The sequence below is a fragment of the Galeopterus variegatus genome, unplaced genomic scaffold (genome assembly GCF_000696425.1).
Source record: "Galeopterus variegatus unplaced genomic scaffold, G_variegatus-3.0.2 Scaffold601, whole genome shotgun sequence".
Classification (NCBI taxonomy): domain Eukaryota; kingdom Metazoa; phylum Chordata; class Mammalia; order Dermoptera; family Cynocephalidae; genus Galeopterus; species Galeopterus variegatus.
This window is the reverse complement of record NW_007726712.1, coordinates 173973-197999: the sequence shown is the minus strand read 5'-3', so window position 1 is coordinate 197999 and position 24027 is coordinate 173973. Positions and strand designations below refer to the sequence as shown.

The 24027-nt window shown below is 50.4% G+C and overlaps 1 protein-coding gene across 1 annotated transcript in view; it reads left to right on the top strand.

Annotated features, from left to right (window-relative positions):
- The first annotated feature begins 80 nt into the window (after nucleotides 1-80).
- Nucleotides 81-24027, top strand: part of ADCY5 (adenylate cyclase 5) — a 154380-nt gene continuing 130433 nt past the window's right edge. Inside the window, exon 1 of the mRNA XM_008570416.1 lies at nucleotides 81-624. Coding sequence (XP_008568638.1) covers nucleotides 220-624 — 405 coding nt within the window. The 5' untranslated portion in view covers nucleotides 81-219. The remainder of the gene's footprint in view (nucleotides 625-24027) is intronic.

Genomic DNA, 24027 nt, shown 5'->3' with positions numbered 1-24027 from the left:
GCGCCTGACGAGCTGGAGGCCGGCGCCGTCGAGGGCGGCGAGGGGTCCGGGGATGGCGGCAGTTCGGCGGGCTCAGGCGCGGGGCCCGGTGCGGTGCTGTCGCTGGGCGCCTGCTGCCTGGCGTTGCTGCAGATATTTCGCTCCAAGAAGTTCCCATCGGACAAGCTGGAGCGGCTGTACCAGCGCTACTTCTTCCGCCTGAACCAGAGCAGCCTCACCATGCTCATGGCCGTGCTGGTGCTCGTGTGCCTGGTCATGTTGGCCTTCCACGCGGCGCGGCCACCGCTGCAGTTGCCCTACCTGTCCGTGCTAGCGGCCGCCGTGGGCGTGATCCTCATCATGGCAGTGCTCTGCAACCGTGCCGCCTTCCACCAGGACCACATGGGCCTGGCCTGCTATGCGCTTATCGCCGTGGTGCTGGCCGTCCAGGTGGTGGGTCTGCTGCTGCCCCAGCCGCGCAGCGCCTCCGAAGGTATCTGGTGGACGGTGTTCTTCATCTACACGATCTACACTCTGCTGCCCGTGCGCATGCGGGCTGCAGTGCTCAGCGGGGTGCTTCTGTCTGCCCTCCACCTGGCCATCGCCCTGCGCACCAACGCCCAGGACCAGTTCCTACTCAAGCAGGTAGGGGCCCACCCAGCCACAGGGAGTGGATTGCGGGGCGGGCAGGCCTAGGCTCGACTCCAAAGAAAGGAATCCCACCGTCACCCTTCACAGTGGTGAAAAGAGGTAGAGAGATAGGGCTCGGTCACATAAGCTGCTCTGAGACCCAGCGTCTTCATTTAAACAAAAAATTGCCCTTGTGTTACTGGTAATGTTGGTGATGACAGGCACCAAACTGTAGCCATCACTGTAGAGACAGGAGTGAGGAAGGAGGATTGAAGGAGAAAACTATATGGAGAGGTCCCATCCCCATCTCTCCCTGAGCTTCTGTCCCTGTGTACAAAAGTCCCCTAACAAAAGTGGCTGGACCCTTTAGCAGCCACCCTTCCTGAGAGCCACTGCTGAGATGTGTGTGGTGGCAGTCCCCCTCTGGCCTGAGCAGAAAACTGATGTTGACGTTATGACCCTTCAAGTGGGTGCTCCTGGTCATTGCTTGGGGTGGGGACCTTTGATCCTGTTGGGACTTGTGGGCGAACCTAGAACTGTGGGCTCAGGAGGAAAAACTTCTGTCTGGTTAACTGGTGACTCTACTGAAGGCTTCTGGGAGAGTGGCGTGGTTGCCATCCCTAATTCAGGATGAGATAGCCCTCTGACACCAACTCCTTCTCCCCTTAGTGTCCTCTTGTTTGCGGTTTCATGGTCCTAGTCCGTGACCTCTGCTAAGCCTGCTTGTTTGTGTGCTGCTCCACTTTGAGAGAGGCGAATGGGCATTTGCTGCAGGCAAGTCTCTTAACTGTGGACCCTGCTCTACATCCTTCCCCTTTCCTGGCATCTGCCTCCTCTAGTAGAACCTATTATGAGTCCCATCGTCATTGCCTTCCTCCTTCTCCCAACCTCTAATACCTTCCCTCAGACTTTGATCCTGTGGAGTGGTGTGTCTTTCCTGGGGTGCTCTCCTATGTCTCCTGGCTTCCTGGACACAGTGTTCTCCCCTAAGGAACAGCACTTGTATGGGTTTTTGGGCGCTGGGCTTAGTTGAACCTGCAAGGTCCTCAATGACTGGGAGGGAGGGTACATGTAACGTCTGAGGGCCCCAGGCTCCCTTGCTAGAGAGTGAGAGAGTTGTCTGTGCCCCTTCCAACATCCTCTGCACAAGCCTCCTCTCCTACAAGGAGCCGCCTTCTCTTCCAGCCACACTGGCCTCTCCCCGTTCTGCGTGGTTAACAATAGAGTCAGAGCCACAGAGTGGAGCACTTACTTATTCTCCAGTGTCCGTGGGTTTTGCTCTCTGTCCAGGGTAACCTCCTTGGATTCAGGAATCCTGATGTACATGTGTTTTTTCCTCCTCCACCCTCTCTCCCTTGCCTAGCACAGTGCGGAGTACTTAGTAGAGATTTAATAACTGCTTGCCAATTTGGTTGGGGTCCATAGAGTGGAATAGGTGGGGTTGTTGATGCTGAGTTAAAGTTTTTCTGATCTGGGATCAGAAGAAAAAAATCAGCTTTGAACGTGAGAGAGAAACCTTTTGGGAGGTGGTGGTTTTAAAAAGTTACTACTGTTGTTAATGTGTGCAAAGGCTCCAAATCTTTTGACCTGAGGACCCATGCTCTCAGATAGGTGTTGGATCTTTGGGGAGTGTTCCTGGTGTGGGTGGATGTAGCTTTTCAACACAGGGAAGGGCATGTCATCCATATGAAGCAGTGGAGATTTCCAGGACAGTTCAGGGTATTTTCTGGACCAGACTTGGGACATAGGGTCTGATTGTAACCGTAGGCAATCCTAGATGTATTATTTAGGAGACTGAAGTCAGATCCCAGGAAAGGGGCACTGAACCTGGGGTGCCCCATTTCCATCTTAGCATTGTAGCAGTGGAGTGTCTGACTGACTGACTTCCACTTCTGGTTCCTTGGACAGATCCCTCCCCCTTCTCTCCCCATGCTATCGACTCCCACCCCAACCTTCTTTGATCCATTGTGGTCCCTAGATCTTGGCTGGGCTATAGGATTTTGGGTGGATTTACACTTAGCTTTTCATGATCTGCCCCAAGTACAGCAGAGCTTGTTATGAATAGCCCAAGACAAGGGAATGCAAACATTCTTTTTATTTGGCTTCAGAGAAAACGGTATCTTTTTTTGTTTGTACTTGATTTACTGTTCTGATTATGCCTGATATAAAATTTGTCTTTCTTGAGCAAACCCTGCTGGATGGTGGAGGGATATTAGTGGGACAGGCCAGCCAGTCACCTCTGCCTCAGGTTACTGCAGAGCGGCAGGTGTTTGAGGGTGGCTTGGGTTAGATGCCTCATTCTTTTCTTTGATGAAGACATGTTGAGGGAAAGGGGAGTGGAAGGTTTCTAGTGCTAGAGCTTTGAGAATTCCCCTCCATGGTACCTTGGGCACATAGTAAGCCCTCGGTGAGCTGTGTTAGCATTTCTTCACTTCTCCTCCTGCAAGGCTGGTCCCATACCTCCCACAGCCCAGGTCCTCATCCTCAATGTCATTATCTGACCAGTGTATTTTATTCTTCCCCACTCTTCTTATGTTTGAGGCTCTGCCCTTGGCTCCAGCTGGGAGGAGAAGCATTTGGTTTCTTAACTGTTGCCTCCTGATGGTTTTTACTCAAGAGAGGGACAAGAGGCGATGACCAGTGTATTTTATTCTTCCCCACTCTTCTTATGTTTGAGGCTCTGCCCTTGGCTCCAGTTAGGAGGAGAAGCATTTGGTTTCTTAACTGTTGCCTCCTGATGGTTTTTACTCAAGAGAGGGACAAGAGGCGAGGTGCGGCAGCCCCTCTTTATGGGATGGTGTTTCTTCCCCTTGTCTGTATCTCTTGCTCTTCCCAGGTCTCTGTCACCCTCCGCCTCTGCGCTCATGCTCTCTTTGTCTCTCTCTCTCTGCCTGCTCCTTTCCTCTCTTCTTTCCTTTCTCTTCCCTCTCCCACTGGTCCCCTGGTGCTCTCAGCCCACCTCTCCTCTTCTCTGCCTTCCTGCCTGTTCTCCTTTCCCGTCTCTTACTCCCCATTCACTTGGCCTCGCAGCATCTTCTGTGCTCTTGTCTCACTGTCGTCTCCTGTCTCCTCGCCAGGGTACAGTAGGAGCGTCATGGGGTTGTTTTTTTCTCCTCTTTTGCCTGTTAGAAGTCCCTCTGCTACACCCATACCATAAATAACACTCGAGCATCTGCCAAACACATTCCTCACTTGTGTTAATAGGCTGCAGTGATGCCGGAGCCTGTTGCCATGGCAACCTCATTTTTGTTTGACTGTATCCCACTCTGCTACACAAAGCCTCTGCACGCACTCACACACAAACACGCACGCTCACATAGCTATTACATATGCTTAGCTGTTAAAGATTATTTTGGAGAAAACATCTTTGAGCCCTGTGGTGGAGGAGTGATCATTTGAGCTGAAGGAGATGAGCATCTCTGCTGTCCAGTGTTACTTTAGGAGGTGATGATGGATGGAAGATCTCTCTGAAAAGTAGTCCTGATATTCAAATGTGGGATATTATTATCATGCAACCACATTAGATGTGGCTTCTGAGGAGAAGACTTTGACCTCTAGTGGGTCCCTATAAGCTTAGGGGAGCTGTTAGAGGTTGCCTTGCAGTATGGGACGACCCATCCCCCACCACACCCTATCTTTTTTCGGCTCCTTACTCCCTTCCCCCATCCTTTTGGGAGAAACTCAGTGATTTCCTGCATTTCTTCCTTTGCACCTGTTTGAACCCACAACTGTCACCAGTTGTTCCAGCGATCAGAAAGGCACAAGCACTGTGTGGGTGATGTTCTGTGACTGTGAGCACGTGTGAGTGTCTGTAGCGAGGAGGCGAGGGATGGGTGTGTGTGTGTGTGTGTGTGTGAGTGAGTGTGTGTGTGTGAGTGTGCACGTGCATGTGTCTGTCTGTCTGGCATGTAGACTGGCCAGGGTGGTGGAGGTGGGCTGGGGGAACCTTTGCATTAACTTTGAAAGGAGATCATTGCAGCTCTGTCCTGTTTAATCTTGACTGGTGTTGGCTTCCCATGGCCATTTGCCTTTCTGATTCTGGGCCTTGATCACTCTTCTGCCTTGACCTCTGGCATCTCAGGGGAAGTACCCTGGATGCACTCGCCCCCCTTTCCAAAGTGAGACTGGGGGCTCCACTTGAGTGATCAGCTCGCCAGGCCCCATGGCCAGAATTTCCCTGCTGCCCACCTACTCAGCAGCCCAGGAGAGCCCTGCTGAAGAGCCACTTCCTTGCTCTGGAACTTGGCCTAGAGGCCTGTCTGGTGGGTAACCAGGGTTGCCCAATGTGCGTTGCTCGATGGTATGGAGGAAGACATGCTTCCACTGCAACCACCAAGGCATTGCCTTTCCCCAGTTATTCCCCCTATCACCTGCACTTCTGGACAGGAGGAATCTGGTTGCGATAGCAACAGCCTTGGGTCAGGGTTTGGCTTTGGCTTTGAGTCTGGAGTGGAGGAATGTCTGCTTGTCTTGCCTCAAGGCTAATTGTAGTTGCTAATTGTTATATCGCCTCTTTATGTAGGCAGATAGGAGTGGTTGTTTAGAGGGGAGCAGAAGTGACTGGGGGTGAGGGTCTAGCAGGGCTTCTGAGTAGGTGATCATTTTCTAGATCCCAGGTTCCCTCGATCTCTGTGGGGAGGACTTCAGGAATGGTGGAGATTCAGCCCAGCAGCAGAATACACAGCTGCTGTATTTGCGGGAATGTCTACTGTTAATAATTCAATCTAAGTTTTGATCTGCAAGCAAGAGCATGTTTAAAAGGCTTGGACAGAAGTGCTCCTCTGCAGACAGTCCCTGGCTCCAAGTCTGTGTCAGAGGGTACAGCTGGCTGCAGAAGTAAGACTGTGGCCCATGGTGGGGTCAGGCCTTCTGTCCTGAGAGATGTGACTGGAACTATCACCTTGGTCTCAGCCAAAGGTGAGGGAGAGGTAGGGAGTAGGCAGGGGGACAGAGGAGGGAGCCTCCCTTGATTGTGCCAGCCTCTCGCTGGGTGACTTCTGGTACATGGTTGCCTGCTGGGTACCTCAGTTAATTTTATTTATCTTGTGGTGGGTCCAGCTCCTGGTCGTTTACTTCCCAGGAGTGTAGCCTGTGTTGGGAATGGAAAGTTTGCTCTGGGGGCTCCAACATGGCTATGCCCACAAATCCTTTGGGTACAGTTACGTAAGTGATGTTCTAGCATATCCTTCTTTCATTTGTGTTTGTCAGATGAAGGTAGCTGGCTCTCAGAGGGCAGGATCAGCATTCATTTTCTCTCCCAAACACAAAACTTTATGGAGAGAATTAGATAGCCCTACTGTATTTTTTTTCGCAAGGCAATGTCCTAATGTAGGACAGGGAAGATCTCTTTTTAAAGATCACATTGTGAACAAAATTTGGGGGTTCCTAGTTAGTGGACAGTGTTCTTCATGTGAGCCCATGTTTTGGGGTGGCTGTTAGGACAGACTCACTGGATCTTGGTTAGTTTATAGGTGTACCTCATTTACAGGAAGGTCGAGGCCTCATCTGTAATACTGTGTTTTATTCTAGAATTCAGAGAGGGTAACCAGTTTGGTAAGATGACAGGAAACCTTGACTTCTGAGAGAACATTTGAAAGAATGGGGGACACTTAGCTGGGAGAGGAGCAGACTGTATCATGTAAGAAAACCTAGTGAGATGGGTAAGGCATTATTGCTGGAATCCCTGTTGTCGGGTATTAGAGGAAGGACTAAATTATTTTCTATTGCTCCCAAGGGAAGGTTTGGAGCAAATGGATGGAGATAGTAGAGAGATTTAAGCTCTGGGTAGCAGGTACCTTTCCAGCCATTAGGGTTGCAGCAGTCCAACCAGATGCCTCTTGGGGTGGCCAGCTCTGTCAGTGGAGGTATTCAAGTGGAGACTGGATTGCCATCTGCCACGCTTGTTACTGAGGAAATTGCCTACTTGGGAGAAGTTTGGATGGGTCACTGTATCATTGATTCCTAACCTAAGCTCATCATAAGTACCTGGGAAGTTCTTGAAAAATGCAGACTCCCAGGACCCACTGGGAAGGTGCAGCTTCCACAGGTGGAATGGGACTCAGGAATGGATTTATTTTTTAAACAGCATGGGTCTAGTTTTTAAAGCTCCCCAGGTGATCTTGATGATCAAACTCTTAGGTTTGGGATCATTGGCCAAGATGACCACTCAGGTTGCACTTAACCCTAGGATTCTGTGGTTCAGTGTCTTACAACAGTGTGGCTGCCTCCTGAAGTCCACTGGGGTGTCCCGTCATCGTGCCAATCTCAGCCTCTGTTTCAAAGAAGCAAAATCACTGCATACATACAGACCCATTGGGAGGTGTCTGGGGGGCTGATGAGTATTAACTGATGCAGGCATGCAGATCTGAAGGCTACTGGTGATAGTGGTGGTGGTGAAATGGGACAGGAGGGGTGTCCAGCCCTGGACTCACAATCTCTTCTTGTTTTTCCCCCCACCATTCCAGTCTGTTCCTCCCTTCTTGTTTGAGGCAAAGCAACCCGTGGCTCACTATTGGGAGTGGGGGTTAGTAGAAAGATGGACCTAAGTTTGACTACTGGTTTATTCATTCATTTGTTTGGTAAATGGACATGAAACCCACTGAGGACCCCCAAGGTCCAGAACAGATGATATAGAATGTGGAGAACAGGGAGGTCAGGAGGTGGAGGAGAGAGGCAAGAGAGGGAGGAATTAGGGAATTAGGAGATGGTTTGAAGGAGTTGGAGTAGGGCTTAAGGAAAGGAAGAGGAGATTGGAGGTATGAGTATGGGGAGGGGAAGGACTTGGAAGTGGGGGCAGGGATGCTGTCAGAGAACAACGGGATATAGTCACAAGAAAAGTTGGGGGGGTAGACAAACACGAGGAGACAGTGGAGGCTTTATTCTTTAGGCCAGCTTCATGTGTCAGTGTGAAATTGTTATAGCCCTCCCCTCACCCCCCCAACATCTTGCTCTGGGAGGGCTTATGAGCTGCTGCTTCTGGGCTTGAGGCCTCCTGACCTCACACTCTCAGGGTTCCCTCTCCCCTCCCCTTAAGGGCTCCCTGGCCTTTATCACAGAGCTCACTGCAGTCCCACTTGGCTTTTGGAAGGGGTACTGAGAGACCTAGTGCCTCACTTCCATGAGTGCATAGTAGGTGCTCAGTGAGGGTGTGAATGAGTGAATGAATGAATGATTGGGGGTGGATGGACGCCTGCACACAGACTCTAGGCTGTGCCGAAGTGCTAGACCAACACCTCCACAGACGGAAGCGCAGCAGCTCGGCTTGGAAGCCTATTTTGGTGGGTTGTAATCCTAAACTCTGAGCAGGGCTTCCAAAATCTCTCCTGCTGCAATTTAAAATGTTTGCCTTCTTAGAAACAGAGAGCTGTTGCCTGGCACTGCTAATACTATATCACTTCACAGATTTGAAAACCATCATTAAGTCATTCTTTCAGCCTCTTTCCTTTCATTCAGGTAACAATAGTTTATTAGGTGTCTACTGTGTACCAGGCACTGTGCAAGGACTTGGGCATGCAAAGGTGACTCACACAGGGTCTCAGCTCCCAGGACTTCCTTTAGCCCAGAATCTCCCACTAAGTGTGTCACTTGGAGGGATGTTAGTTGATGTTTTAGGTGCACACGTATGATTTGTGTCAGATAAGTTTATGAAATACTGGATTAAACAGAATTCTTAGACTTTAAAGCTTTTAATATGTTAATGTGCGTAAAAATTTGCTAATGGGGATGTTGTGTTTATTGAGCATATTGGACCCCAGAACCATTTTTTCAAGGAATGTCTTGGGAAGGGGGGCATTAGTGTTTGTTAGAACATACTTTAGTACATACTGCTTCAGGGGCTAGGAGGAGCCTTGAAGTTTCTCAAGGTCCAGGTCCCCTGCCTCCAGGGTAGGCCTACCTGGCATTCCTCCCTCAGGATGGAGATTGCCCAGTCTGTATTGGCTGGCTGCCTGTTTTCAAGTCTCATTCTCCATCTGGGTCAGAAATCCTTTATAAAATAAAACGATGGGACTGGAAAGGACCGGGGAGATTCCTCCTTTATCTAGCTTTGGTTTCTTTTAAGGATTTTCTGCTGTCATTAGACATTGGAGCAGGTTGGGCTTCTGCATAATGACCGTTGGTGGGCCTGGGGTTCATTTATTGTCTTTCTGGAACTGTTGCTTCAGTCACTGAATGTGTGGCAGGGCATGGAGAAGTAGTGAGGGGCCATTCCAGATCATCCTTCTTCTGTAAATGTTTCTTTTTTTCCTAATCCCTTTTCCAAAAGGAGGATGCTCATAAAGAATATTGATTATAAACAATGAGCATTCTGTATATTGAGTCTTTACTACAAGCCTGGCACCGGGCTAATCCCTTACATGCATGACCTCATTTAGTCTTAATATCAACTCTATGAGGAAGACATTTTTATCCCCATTACACTGCTGCAGAAACTGGGATAAGAGAAGGTAAGTAGCTTCCCCAAGGTCACACAGCAAGTGATATAACAGATGGCTCAGCGCCCCACCCATATTCCCTGGGCATGTACCTTTCCCTCATGCCAGCCAGACTTCCAGCTCTTAGCACCTCAGGGCCTTGAGCTGAGGGGCCTGCTGGTAGGGCAGGTCAGAAGTGCTGGGGAGTTACCATCCTGATAGCAGCTCTCAACCAATGGCTGTTGCATGCTGGTCGATGAATATCCAGCTCCCTGGTCCCTGGGGGTGAGGGGAGCCTAATTCTGAGGCTTGTGTTCTATGTTGTCTCCCAGAGCTCTCTGAAAGGATTAAGTTCTAGTTGCTCACAGTGATAACAGGCTTGATAACACACTCTTCTTCTTTTTTAGTTTTCTTCCCTTTCTTGTCTCATTTCTCCACTCCCCTTCTACTGTTTCCTGGGGTTTTCTCCCAGATAAACCACTTGTACTTGAATCCTTGTCTCAGAGTCTTTTTCTAGGGGAATCCAAACAGGGAGTAGAGAAGCTGGGATTCTTTTTTTTTTTTTTTTTAATTAATTAATTAATTATTTTCAAAAGATGACCGGTAAATGTATCTTAACCCTTAGCTTGGTGTTGTCAGCACGACATGCAGCCAGTGAGCGAACCAGCTATCCCTGTATAGGATCCGAACCCGTGGCCTTGGTGTTATCAGCACTGCACTCTCCCGAGTGAGCCATGGGCCGGCCCCGAGAAGCTGGGATTCTAACCCAGGTTTGACTTGAACACTAGGGAGGAGCAAGGCCACTTACTAGGGGCAGCAATGCACGGTGCAGAACTCCATGGCAGACTTAGAACCTAGTCCTGCCTTGGGCCCTTCTCTCCTATTTGATAATTTATTTTTGTCACTAGTAGATCAATTCCTGGACTAGAGGATGATGTGAAATCTAAAAAAACAATTTTTAAAAAGATACATATTACAGGGCCTGCCTGTGGCTCACTTGGGAGAGTGCGGTGCTGATAACACCAAGGCCATGGGTTCGGATCCCTATATAGGGATGGCCGGTTAGCTCACAAGGGAGAGCGTGGTGCTAACAACACCAAGTCAAAGGTTAAGATCTCCTTACTGGTCATCTTTAAAAAATAAATAAATAAAAAAGATACATATTACTTTTTGAATTTTTACTTCTTTAAAGTGTGTGCTTAACGGTGCCCTTTCTTGTTTGTGCTCTGACCTGTCTTCAGATTTTTTTGTTTGTTTGTTTTGGTGGCTGTCTGGTATAGGGATCTACCCTTGACCTTGGTGTTATAACACTGTGCTCTAACCAACGAACTAATTGGCCAGCCCTTTGTCTTCGGATTTCTAAGCTGTTGTTACAAGGTGCAGCAGAACTTGTGACCTTAAAAAAAGAAGGTTTTCTTAGATGAGAAAGAAGATTCCTTGATTTGAGGCATTTTTGCTATGATGCAGATCTGAAAGAAATTACTTGCTGTGTGAAGGGCCTGCAGGTTCTTGGCGAGGCTGTGGCATCACTTGGTCAGTGGAGGAGTCAGGAATTAGTCAGATCTTCTCCTGGAGTCTGCAGGAACCTCATCTGCTAATGCGGTGCCTCCTCATCTTTTCTCTAATTTTGACACTCAGCCTACTTAACTCTGATGGAACGTGCCAGACCACCATGCTCAAACATGTAAAATTCAGTTTAGTTCAACTTAAGGCTCACTTATTGAGTCCCTACTGTGCGTGACATAGTTGGAGACATACACGTGGCCGTTGCTGGAGAGTGGTCTGCCATATATTAGTGGAAGACCTAGGCCCAGGTCCTTTTGAGGGTCCCTGTGTCGTTCTGCATGGTTTGTTACTTCAGAATGGTCATGGGTGACAGACGGGGCTAGGGAGAGGGAGTGCTGTACACCAGGGATTTTCTATCCTGGGTGCACTTTTGAATCCCCTGGGGAGCTTTAAAAAAATACCCATGCCAAGGCCCTCCCCAGACCATTTATATTAAAATCTTTAGGGATGAAGCTTGGACATTTCCAGGGTTGAGACTGTACTAGACAGTGGCTCAAATACCCTTACATTTTTTTTTTTTTTTTTTTAAAGATGACCGGTAAGGGGATCTTAACCCTTGACTTGGTGTTGTCAGCACCACGCTCAGCCAGTGAGCGAACCGGCCATCCCTATATGGGATCCGAACCCGGGGCCTTGGTGTTATCAGCACCGCACTCTCCCGAGTGAGCCACGGGCTGGCCCTACCCTTACATTTGATGAGTGTCTTATTGGTGACAGGACTTATCCATGTGTGATCTCATTTGCTTCCCATGACGGCTCTGAGGAGGTGATGGGTTAAGACAGGCAGACATTGGCTTTGGGGCTGAGGGCCCAGGAGACAGCCCAGTTGAGTATGTTACTGGCCAGGTTGCCTTCACCTCCCTTCAGTTACTTTTCTCCTGACTGGCAGGATCTGCTGCTGGGTGGCCTAGACATGCTACGCTGTGAGGGCTCTCTGCGAGCTGTGGGGTGAAATACAGACTGTGCTGCTGGTGTTGTGTTGGAAAGGAGGAAGTGAGTTCAGAGAGGCAAAGGAACCTCATTCAGGTCACACTGCTAGCTGGTTAGTGTTGGAGCTGCTATGCAAATCTAGATCTTGACTCTAACCCCAGTGCTCTTTCCACAGTGGGGTGGTCCACCAAGTTGCCTTCAGAAGCTATAGGAGGCATGGCTGCTCTCAGGCAGTCGTCTCAGTTTGGTTTTGGAATGCGTAGTTTTTCCCTTGTGATGGCCTTCCTTCCCTCATGGTGTGTGCCTCAGATGGACGTTAAATGAGTTGTCATTTCCTGAGCCAGCAGCGATCCTAGGCTGAAGTGTCTAGGAGGCACTTGGGGTCAGATATTTACCTATGAAGAACTCCTGAGTGGTTTTATGGATGTGAGGAGGGACTGAGGCCCAGAAGAAGGGTCAGAGGTGACACTAGGATTGCTTGGCTTCAGGGCTGGGGCTGCCTCATGTCTGGTCTTCTGGTAGCATAAGTGGGACAGGGAGGAGGCTGCTGGGACATACCAGGATTGCCTCGAGGCACAGCCAGGGTGGCATCTAGAACGTATGTACTTTAGTGCTTACTACAGTATTTCTAAGATGTCTTTAAAGCTGAGCTTCACAGAACCGTCAACACCTTAAAAAGCACCCCAAATATCCTTCAGCTCTGCTTCAAATCCATACCCCTGTTGCTCTTTTAAACAGAAAGGAAAACGAAACTCTTTCGCTAAGTGGGTTTTCAAGATTTTATTTTCCTGTCTTCTTTTGGGGATGGGAAGACTATTTATTTGTTCACTTAACATGCCCTAGTCCCCAGTCTTCCTCTGGCCAAGTCCCTTTTCCTGTAAGCATTTCACCACACTGCATGGAAGGATTCCATTCATCCCCCTGACTGGCTTCCAGTAGGTGATGCCAGCTGGGAAGTGCCTTGGTGCTGACATCTCAGCTGAGGAGGCTGCAGAGGGACAGGGGCCAGAGCTGAATCCCGGGTGAGCAGTGTAGGCCCGTGCCCCTCCTTGAGCCCTGCCTTTGCAACATCTGACACTGTGAATCTAAATTAGAAACATCCTTTTCTTTTTCTCTGTAGCACTTATGCTGGTGTGCAATTATATATTGGTGGGTTTGTTTATCTGTCTTTCCATTTGACTGTTGGCTCTCTGAGGGTGGAGACCGTGTCTGTTTTAATACCCAAATATTTGCTGAAAGTTATTATTATTATTCTTTTTTGTCAGCTGGCCCGTACAGGGATTGAACACTGGACCTTGGTGTTATCAGCACCACACTCTAACCAGCTGAGCCAACCAGCCAGCCCCATTTGCTGATTGTTATTGACTTTCAGACCCTCACTTGCCCAGCACTGTGGGAAGAAGGCAGAAAGTTCCCATTCTCAGGTTCTACCAGGAGTTCTGACTTTGGCAGAGAGGGAGCCGTCGTGGTGCTCCCTCCCTGGACCCCTGTCTTCCCTACCGGGGTCTCACCTCTCAGCCCTGTGCCTGGTCCTGACCTTAGAAAGCACTGGCCTTCATCACACTTCCTGCTGCGGGATCCCCCTTGCCCCACTGCTCTGTCAGGTGATGTCAGGAAGGGCTGCGCTGCACCCATTCTCCTCTCCCTCCCATCCTTTGTCCCTTCCCTTCTTCCCATCTTTCTTCTCGTGTCTTTTCCTGCCTGCTGCCTCCTCCCCACATCCCTCTTTGCAGCTCTAAGATGCGGGGAGGACCTCAAAGCCTCAACAGGCAAGTTCCTGGGTATACTGAAGGGATAATAAATATAAGCGTGGATCACTAGACAAATTCCAGAAAGGATTCTTCACTCTTCAAAGCAGTCCCATGAAATAGCAGTTCCACAATGCATTATAAACTTCCTTATAGTTTATTGCTGTGTATTATAGTGTGCGTGTCAGCCTCAGTTTTTCACTTCAAATGCCCAGGGCTGATTTGTAGGCTTTCCGGTTGGGTTAACCTCAGGGGGATCCATCTGAGTTTGGGTGTGGGAAGTGAAGGCACATCTAGGAGTCTTCCCCTAATCCCAGAGTCCAGGCTCACCTGGAGTGGCCTGGGCATCAGTGTTTTGTAATGCTCCCGGTGATTCTAACATGCACCGGGATTGAAAACCACCACCTTGAGCTTCCCCTTGTCAGCACAGGGGTCATGTGATGACACCACACCTGATTTATGGCTATACTGAGAGGCAGGTTGTTTATATCTAAAGGGTGTGTTGTGGTGATTCAGTAAAGAGTGATGGCCACTTAAAGTGATTGTCAGCATGTAGTAGGGGAAGAAGACTTTGTTGATGGTTGGTGTATAAACTCTTATCAAGCAAGGCTGTGGAATTTGTCTAGTGATCCACGCTTATATTATGTTGCTCTTATCACAATCAGTTAACCCCAAATGTGGCTCGATAAATGGCTTAGTGCAGTGCTGTGATAACTGCAAGAATATTTTAGAAAATGACTGCTACATGACTGCTAGACTGACCATCTTAGCAGAGCAGCAAAGCTCATTCAACGTTTCTGAAGGCCTCTTAGCTACAAACAAATGCCTATTGATTGGTATTAACTCTTCCCTCTCCTCTTTTTTATACGATATTTCACTTTTGAGTGAGAAATTGTACAAACACCTGTGGCTTTACCACCTTTGGCAGTGTTCGTTAGTCCTTCTGAGTCTCTTTCCAACTACAGTGTAAACTACAAGTATCTGTAGTAGATGCTCAATAAATATTTATTGGGTGGATGAATGAATTTGTTTGGTAGATAGCAATGTTAGCCCAGCACTATTACTTTTTCTTCAACTCTACAGTGAAAAGCAAAGACTTATTTAGCTGGCAACTCCCCATATGCATTTGTTATCACTGTGTGTGACAAAGATAAAGAGAATAAAGAAAGGTCATGTGTAGGGTGGTGGAGAGATGGGGCTGGTACTGAGAGGATTTCCTTTCCTGTCCCCTCTGAGCTTTGTTCCTTTCTAGCACCTTTGGATCAGGACAAGAAGGACAAGGACCTTCTGCTGCTATGGGAGGACAGAGAAGTGGATGAAGCTGGGGTCCATCTGAGGACTGAAAAGATTGGAAGGCACCAGCTGTGTGGGAAGTGTCCCTGTCCAGGATGGAGAGATGTCCTCAGGTTAAATCCTCCACGATTGGCCACATGTGGATTGTGATGTGGTCTTTCTTTGGAAAGGGGTTATCTGGGGAGAGTTAATTTTGGATTTTGCTTTACATTTATTTTTAAAGTGAAATATTTCTCCAGCATTGGTGGCAATGGCCTAGAAAAGCCCATTAGTCACCATCTAACATCTTCCCCATGTGGGGTGTTGCTGCCCCTCTTTTTCCCCACCTGATGTCTGGGGGGCTGACTTCAATCCTCTCCCTCTGACACCTCTGGATGATTTTCCCTGGGTCTTTCGGGAACTCCTGCTGGGTTTGAAGTAGTGGCACCCTCTGCTTGGATCTTGGGGTATCTGAGGAGTTGGGAAGAGCTGGTGGGGTCTGGGGCAGCCCTCTTGGAGGATGCGAGTGCATCTAGGCTTGTAGGACTGAGTCCAGCCTGCGTCCCCTGCAGTCTTTTTGCTCCTTATTTTTGCTCTGTATCTTCTCCTGGAAGTGAAAGGAAAATTGCCTTCAGCCTGGGACTTAAAGAACAGTCCTGATTGCTCTTAAGGGAACTAAAAAATATGGAATGGCCTTTTCATGTCTCCTGGGTCCTCTCTAGGTTCCTTTGTGGAGCAGGTAGAGAAGGGAGGTGGCGGGACCCCTACATTTGGTGGAGAGGTGGGTAGAAGGGCTAGGCCAGCCCTGGAGCAACACGTGGGCATTCATGCTGCCTCTGAGTCTCCACACCGCAGCTTGCAGCTCGGGGGCAGTGGCCAGGGCAGGGAGGAGCAGTTGCTGAGGGTGCGGGATTGGGGTGGGGCATTCTCTTCCCCGGCAGAGTCGGCCACACAGGTGGAGTGTGAGTGTGTGCAGCCCACCCTCTCCCACTTGCTCTCACGCCCTCAGAAGTGTCCTGATAGCTTGCCAGGTGTGGGGCGGGCCATGGCAGCCCGGGTCTTTGGGAACAGCATCTCTGTTTCTTTTCTGTGCATTGGCCTTGCCACTGTCCCAATAAACCCTTAGGGCTCCAGGCATGGAATGAAAAGGCTTTGTCCCTCCCCTTGGGGAACGTTCAGTCTGATGGAAATCTTTTACCCAGGACAATGTTGCTAATTCCTACCATTTATCACACACTCACCATGTGCCAGGCACAGTGCTAAGCACTTAGTAACTTATTTGACCCTCAAAATTTCCCATTAGGTAGATATTGCTTTTTATTGTGTTCAGATGAGAACATTTTATAGATAAAGAAATTGAGGCCCAGAGAAGCTAAGTGACTTGCTTATGGTCACACAGTTGGAGAGTGATACCATGGACTCCAGCACTAATATTCTTAGCCAGGACTCCAGGAACTCCAAACCTGTGTGTGCGAGAATTCCCCAGAAAATCTATTTAAAAATTCGATTCCTGGGCCCTTTATCAAGAGAGTCTGATCCAGTAAGTCTGGGGACAGAGCCTAGGAACCTGCCTCTTAAACAGGCACCCCCAAAAGTTGAGGCAGGTGCCCTGGGGACAGACAGTAACACCCTATAGTGCCTTCTCAGGTGGAGAAAGGATTGAGATGGTCAGGGTCTCCTGCCCCAAAGTGATGGGGAGTGCCAGGCCTCTCTGTAGAGACAGGGGTTCCTGTGTTGATTTCACCAGCAGAGATGCTTGGGGAAGGCAGAATGATGGGTGATGGAGGTGTGATGTTAGATGTGATGGAGGCAGAGTGATGTTAGATGGAGGGCAGGAGGGAACATCCTGCTGAGCCTATGCCGGGTGATTCTCAGGGGACAGAGCAGGAAGAGGCTTTGTAGAAAGCCAGGGAGAGAGGAGATGGAGACACTCTAATCCAGAGGGCAGGAACTAGGAAGTAGCCTGGTAGCAGAACATAGCAGGTCAACAGCCAGAGAGAGGAGGCAGACAGAGGGGTTTTCAGGTGACTCTGGGGACACTGGCTGTGATACCACACTGTGTAACTACAGGCACAGCAGTCCTGACAAGACATCCACCTCTGCCTCAGTTTCCCCATCTGTACAACAAAAGCCAGATGGTCTCCGAAGGTCCTGCCAGCGTGTACATTAAAGGGTGCACTGGGATCAAACGAGAAAGGACTGCACTCCAGAGCCCTGGACAGGTAGTGCCGTGGGATGAGAATACTACAGACCAGAGGGACAGAGAATCACCTTTTTGTTAAGTGTCGATTCTCTCTTTGCCTAAGTACTGACATTAAATGTTTGTTGGGCTGAATTATTTAACAAATATCTACTGTGTGTTGGGCACTGAGACACCAAGGTGAATAAGCCACAGACCCTGCCTTCAACAGCAAACTCATAAGTAGTGTCTCCTATGTGTCAAACTGTTCTAAGTGCAGACACTTACATGAGTTATTAACTCATTTCATCCTTACAATAGCCCTACAAAGTAAGCACTGTCATTGTCTTCCCCATCTTGCAGGTGAGGACATTGAGGCATTGCAGGTTAAGTAAGTGGCCCGAACTCACACAGTGAACTGGGCAGCCTGGCCCTGAGGTCTGGGTTCTTATCTCTATGTGTTGCTACCCCTCAAGCCCAGTGGAGAGACGGCACATATACCTGCTGAGTACAGCGTGCAGTTTTAGCAACAGAGACAAAGCATGCTGGCTGTGCCAGGGAGGGAATGGTTTCAGGAGGAGGTCACAGGAGGCTTCCCAAAAGAAATATTCTTTGAGCTAGCTTGGAGGATATGTAGGAGTTTCAGTGGTAAGGGACATGGGGAAGGGCAAGCTCAGCACAGGGACCAGCAGGAGCAAAGGCATGAAGATAAGGAAATACACGAGGGCTTGGGGCATGGGCAGAAGCGTGGTGGCAAGGGTGAGGCTGGCTGGTAGGGGCCTAGGTTGGGGAGAGTAGAGACTACTGCGCCAATGCGTTTGGCTTTATTTTGGAGGCAGTGGGGATCTCTAGAAGGCTTGTATGCAGGAGAGTGAGGAGCTGGTCCCTAGAGGGAGAGCCTGGAGGCTGCTGATGGGTGGGGAGGCTGCTGCCACTGTCCAGCGAGGCTGGGGGAGGCCCAGTGAGGGAGCTTGAGGGCCAAGGCCTTCAGACAAGAGGGTGAGGGTCACAAGAAGCACCTGGGCATCTGCCTATTAGCTTCTTCCTTGGTTGCCCATGGAGCCAAATCCCCTCCCTGGTGCTCCCAACCAGGAGACCATCCCCAACCTCTGGAGAACTAGGTATCACCACCTTCTCCCCAGGGGGGCTGGGTGGATCCCAAGGCCCGTTCTCCTGACCTTTTTTTGGCTTTAAATATCCCATATCAGCCTCCTTCCCTCAAATTCCCAGGGCTCTGCCTTCATCCAGGTGGTAGGCACCCAAAGATCCAACCTCCTAGCTCCTCCCCCCTCTGGAACCCAGGAGCCCCCACCCCAGCCAGCCTCTACCTGGTGCCCAGCGATCTTGAGCCTCCAAGGACTCATCCCTCTCCAGACCATGGTTTCCTGGCTACCCCGACTGGCGGCAGAGCTCCAGCACTTCCACAGGCCCCATGTGCTGTCTTCCACACCCTGTCCTTTCTCAGGGGCTGCCTGGCACGGGTAGATTTAACTCTTTGCTCATTGCTCCCTCCCACTGTTATAATGTCAGCTCCCCCAGGCATTCCCCCATGCTGTAGGGTGTCTCTCCTTGGCATGCTGCCTGCCCTCTCCGAGCCTTGGTGTTCTCCTCTGTAAAATGGGATATCATAATAATTGCCACCTTGGAGGGCTGTGTTGAGCATAACATGTGATGATGGATGCAAAGCACTTGGCACAGGGACACTGCCAAGTAAAAAGCCCTCAATAAATGAACTGTGGTCTGTCCCAGCTGCATAGAGTTTGTACATTTTTTTTTTTTTTAAAGATGACTGGTAAAGGGATCTTAACCCTTGACTTGGTTTTGTCAGCACCACGCTCTCCCAAGTGAGCTAACCAGCCATCCCTATATTCGGATCCGAACCCGTGGCCTTGGTGTTATCTCATGTGAGCCACAGGCTGGCCAGAGTTTGTACTTTTAAATACCCACACATCATAGGAGAGCTCGGCTCAGTGTTTCTCTTGACCTCCTGTAGGTTTGGATGGCAGTAAACAGGATTGAAAAAAATTGCATTACCTCCAACAGGAAGGCAAGTGAAAGAAGGGCCAGGTCCTGGGCTGTGGGTTTTTCCCCTTCCTCGTCATGTCCTTATTCTGGCTCCTGGCTGCGAGTGACCAGCATAGACCCTCCAGGAGTGAGGCTACTTCCAAAACCTGACTGGGATCAGACTGTGAGCAGGGGCCAGGGCTGCCCCGGGTAAGTGTGAAATGAGGAGTGGCCTGGACCAGGTCCCCCTGGATTTGGGAGTGGCTGCAGCTGAGGGAGGCTGTGGTAAGGTCAGCCCTGTGACAAGCATCCCCTGTGAAGACTGGTCTAGAGGGGCTGGTGGAAAAACCGTGGGTGGTTTTAAGAGGGTTAGGGCTGCTGGGGAAGAGAGAGGGGGCACACATCTGCTTCTCCCAGATGTGCTCAATTTTGTAACTTCATTAAGGCATGCATGCCTGCAGAAAAGGACAATTCAACCACCCACGGACCACCTGAGGCCTCGCTGTAGAGAAAGCTCTGAGCCTGTGAGGCATGTTGGAGAGAAGGCCACCTGTTTTACCACCTGAGAAGTCGGGTGAGCCCCCGAGGGATCTGGCAAGGAGGGCAGTGACAACCAGGACGATGAGTCAAATCTCCTACCCTGAGTGTCTAGGTGGTACAGGACCCATGTGCAGGGTGTGAGGCTGTGGTGATGTCCAGCATGTTCCTCCAGCTGGTCGGACCTTTGGGGCTGAACACAGGGCTGGCCAACTGGGTGGATGGCTGAGGCCTGCCAGCTTCCAGCCTGTTCATGACCTTGTGTGCACCAGGCTGGGTGCCTTCTCTCGAGCGCAGTTACCCCAACATTGAGAGAGGGGCCCCTCATGCTTGGGCTGCACTCAGGATGCCTGGGGAGGGCTTCACCAGCACAGAAACCACAACAGACCCTGACCCACGCTGATGGAGGCGGTCTTGAAATGGACCTTTTTTTCTTTTTGGCTAAATTAACATTTGGCATTTCAGGGTGCTGGCCTCATGCCCGGCTGTTCTGGCCCTCTGCCTGTCAGCTCCTTTGAGGCTATTTTTGCCATTCACTTATTTATTAACCATTATTGCTCCCCAGGACAGATGGGCACACACACATGCGCGCACGCGCACACACACACACACACTCACCTTCAAACCCAGAGCCTGTTGGAAAAGCCAGCCTGCACCCGCCAGGCTGAACATGGGGTGGGGAAGGGGAAATGGTCAAAAGGATGGTCATTCTGAGTCAGGCTGGAGGAAGGGTTGTGGGGGTGGCAGGAGGAAGCCACCTCCCTTTTCTCCCTTTTCCCCCTTCCCCAAGGCACCTCTGTCCTTGTTCTCTCACCACCGGGGGTGTTCAGCCTTGGGAAGGACTCATGTGTGGGAGGATTGTGGATCCTGCCTGGACTATCTTTCCAGAGAAATCAGCAGCAGGGCTGGGAGCACTAAGGACCCCTGCTAGGACCTAGGAGAGCACTGGCCTCTTTCCTGGGGTGGCCCCAAGGCCTGTTTCTCTGCCCGGCTGCACCAAGCCCCCATCTTCTGGAAGAGGGAAACTTGGCTTCTGCCTTCGGAGAGCTTCCAGCCAGGGGACAGCCCTGAGCTCTGCTCGTGACATGGGCAGTCTTCTGTTTTTGGCTTCACCATCTGAGAACAAAGGGTATAAGGAGGCACAGGCCTGAGCTGAGGGGCAGCGTGCCTGGCTCAGCCCACCATTCAGTCGCAGGTCCGCATAGACCTGTGAGCCCTGCCGTGTGCAGGGCACTGTGTGTGTACATGGGTGTATGGTGCCAACACTTGGGTCCTGTGGGCTGATTCCCATGCTGGTGTCAGTCTCCTGTCTCAGGGCCAGCCCATCTGCTCTGGGGCTGGGACCTCAACATGTCCCCTCCACAGCCTGACACCAGGGCTCTCAAAGGCCAGCGTTTAACAGAAAGGAGAATGGAATGAAGAGCAGGGACCTTCTGCATGTGCTACCCAAGGCCTTGCCTGTGTGAGTGAGAAATGGGAATGTGCTGCCTGCCACCTCCAAGGCAGCGGGGTGAGACCAGGGGCTGCGTGGTGGCCAGGCCTCCCACTCAGTTGGCCAGCTGCCCCTCCCTTCCTGCCCCGAGGACCCTCTTGTCTAACCCAGGAAGATGCTGCACTCCTGGAACTGGATACTAACCACAGAAGGACTGTCAGCTGCTGACGCTGTCCTGCGTCTTTGGAGTTCAAAGACAGGCCTTCTCGGAATGCTGTTGGCGCACTCTCTGAGGGCAGGGGCTTGTCCCTTCCGTCGGACTGAGAGCTCTCTGAGGGCAGGGACTGGATCTCTCCCATCAGAGGAGGAGCTCCGGAGGGCGAGCACCATGTCTCCTCCATCAGATTGGGAGCTCCCTGAGTGGGCAGCAACTCAGTCTGTCCCCGCCAGACTGGGAACTCCCTGAGGACAGAAATGGTTACCTCCCCCCATCCGACCACTGTCCCAGCTTCCTGAGGATGGGATTGTGTCCCTTCTTTCCTCCCCTCAGGACCCAGTTTCTGGCTGTGGGATGCAGAAGGGCTCAGTCCTGGGCACCTGAAAAGCTGGGAATGAGGCTGTGGGATGCCAGAAGCCCAGGCTGCAGCCGGGGATGCGGGAAGAGGAGAAGCCTGCCACCTCCCACAGGAAGATAGAGCCAACTACATCCCCTTAGTTAGTAGCTTCCTTCCACGTCCTCTTCCCAGGTGTGGGGTGGAGATTTTTTTGTGTGTGGTGGGGGGTCAGGATTTCACAAGCCCGATAGCCAGCTGACGACTTAGGGTGTGAGAGAGAGGTGTGTGAACGTGGGATGGGTAGGTAGTTGGTGGGGCTGTGCTGGTGCCTCCAGTGGGCTCAAGACTAAGGCCAGACATTCTGTGTCCTCTTGGGTTGCAGCCTTGTCTGACCCACTCCTGAGGCCAGGGTGGCCCTGGTAATTGTCCTGTCGCCTCACTGTGAGGTGCAGGAAAGTATGATCTCCTTGTCTGAGAAGTCAGCCCTGATGCTCCTTCCCAGGAGGGACAAGAGGGACATATTCTCTGCTCTGTGTGTCTAGATTATGTGTATAAAAACTTCTGTGCTCCTGTCAGGCTGTGATATATCTGTGTCTATCTCTCCCCTGCTTGAGGAAGGACCGTCTCATTAATAGGTATGCTCACCCCTTTCCCCAGAATGGCCACAGCACTTGTACTCTTCTGGAGCCCCATGGCTTCTAAGGGCTCCCAGCAGCATGAGGAGGGGCTCATGAGAAGGGAGATCAAGCCTGCTGCTGGTGGGCCTGGCCTGGAAACCTTTGTTATATGGTCTGGGAAGAGGTGAGTCCGGGCATTAGGGGAGTTGTGATTCATTGGCCATGTGGTTTAGTGGCAGGTGCTTGGGCTTTGCAGTCAGGCAGCTCTGGGTTTGAAACCCAGCTCTGCCACCTACCTGCATCCAAGTGCTTTGAACAAGTGACTGCAACTTTCTGACCATCAGTGTCCCCATCTAGCTGCTACTATCCACTCCACAGGGCTGTAGTGAGAATTAGTGTACTAACCTGCGTAAAGCACCCTAACATTCCCCACTGCCCATGGAAATCCCACAGTCAGGCCCAGAGAAGGAGGTAAGTCTACTAAATGTCTAGCTCTTCTGGTCACTGTGCCTGCCCTAATTTTTCCACGATCTTGTGTATTTTAGCTTCTAGCTGCTTTAACTCCTCATCCAATGTAGACTCAGCTTTGGTTCCACTTTGCTAAGAATAGAGGGGAAAGCCTGGAAGCATTAGGAGCTGGGCAGAACCCCTGGTGGCCCTTCTCTACCCAGAAGGAAGCTGGTGGTCCCAGTTCCTGTACAGTTTTCTGCCTCCCAGTAAAAACTGCATTATTATGACCTAATGTCTGTGCTGTCCCTAGAGTGGTCAGGGAAGAAATATCAGGTAATGTGATTACAACAGTAATAATAACAACAACGACATGCCAACAAATACACACAATTATGGAGAAGACTCAGAGTCAGGGGGCTGGCTCCGGGCCAGTGCTGTGGTTAGTACACCAGGGATGGCTGTGGCACTTGAAGGCAGGGGGTTTCAGGCTTTCCATGGTCAATTCTCTTTCCCACAGTCTTCTCCCAGTAAATAAAAAGCCTGCAGGACAAACCAGTAAGTCATTTCTACTACAGCACAGCAGTTGGGTTTGACACAGTGTGGTCTTGTGCCCATCTGGTCTCAGAAAGGGAGGCGGTGGGCTCCTTCTGTCCTGCCTGCCCCCTGCCCCTGTTCTTCACTTGCCCGCTCAGAACTCCTCCCACACAAGCATTGCCCGTGACGTGCCCTTGGGTAGTGATTTGTACAGGGTGCAGGGGGCAATTGCCCTGTGAGAACCCTCAGTGACTCAATCTGATGGCCAGAGTGGACCACACCCAGACGTTCTCTTTAGGACTAGGTGTTGTAATGAGATAATGTCTGTGCTGCCCGGAACTGGCACAAATGCCAACATAGTGTGATGCGATTATTATAATGCAGTGGCTAAGGACCGCCTGAGTTTGAATCCTGGCCTTATCATTCATAAACTGTGTGACCTTGGTATGTTACCTAACTTCTCTGGGTCTCAGCTTTCTCATCAGGAAGTGGAGATAATAAAAATAACCTACCTCATATTGTTAAACATGCTTATAATAGTGTGTGGCACATGGTAAGCCCTATGAGAGTTTGCTCTTTTACAGTTATTATTTAAACAGGAAATATAACAGTACCTACAGTGATTCCCAACCTTAGGGTCTGATATGTATTGAATTGTGTCTCCCAAAAAAGATGTTGAAGTTCTAATCCACAGTACCTGTGACCTTATTTGGAAATAGGGTTTTTGCAGATGATCATGTTATGATGAGGTCATTAGAGTGGGCCCTAATCCACTCTGACTAGTGTCCTTTTAAAAAGGGGAGATTTGAACACAGAGACAGACATACACAGAGGGAAGATGACCTGAAGACACAGGGGAAACGCCACCTACAAGCCAAGAATATGTCAGGCCACCAGAGCTAGGAGAGAAGCAGGGAACATATTCTCCCGCAGCCCTCAGAAGGAACTGACTGCCAACACTTTGATTTTGGACGTCTGGCCTCCAGAACTGTGAGACAATAAATTTCCATTGTTTAAGCTACTCGCTTTTTGGTATTTTGTTACGGTAGCTCTAGCAAACTAGTGCACGTTCTGATGGGAGTATGGTCCACTGCCTTGCACCCTGAACTCCCTGCAGTCCCCAGGGGGAAGAACGGTGGTGGGACTGAGAAGGCAGGGGTCTGGGTCGCTGTTAGGCTTCAGCT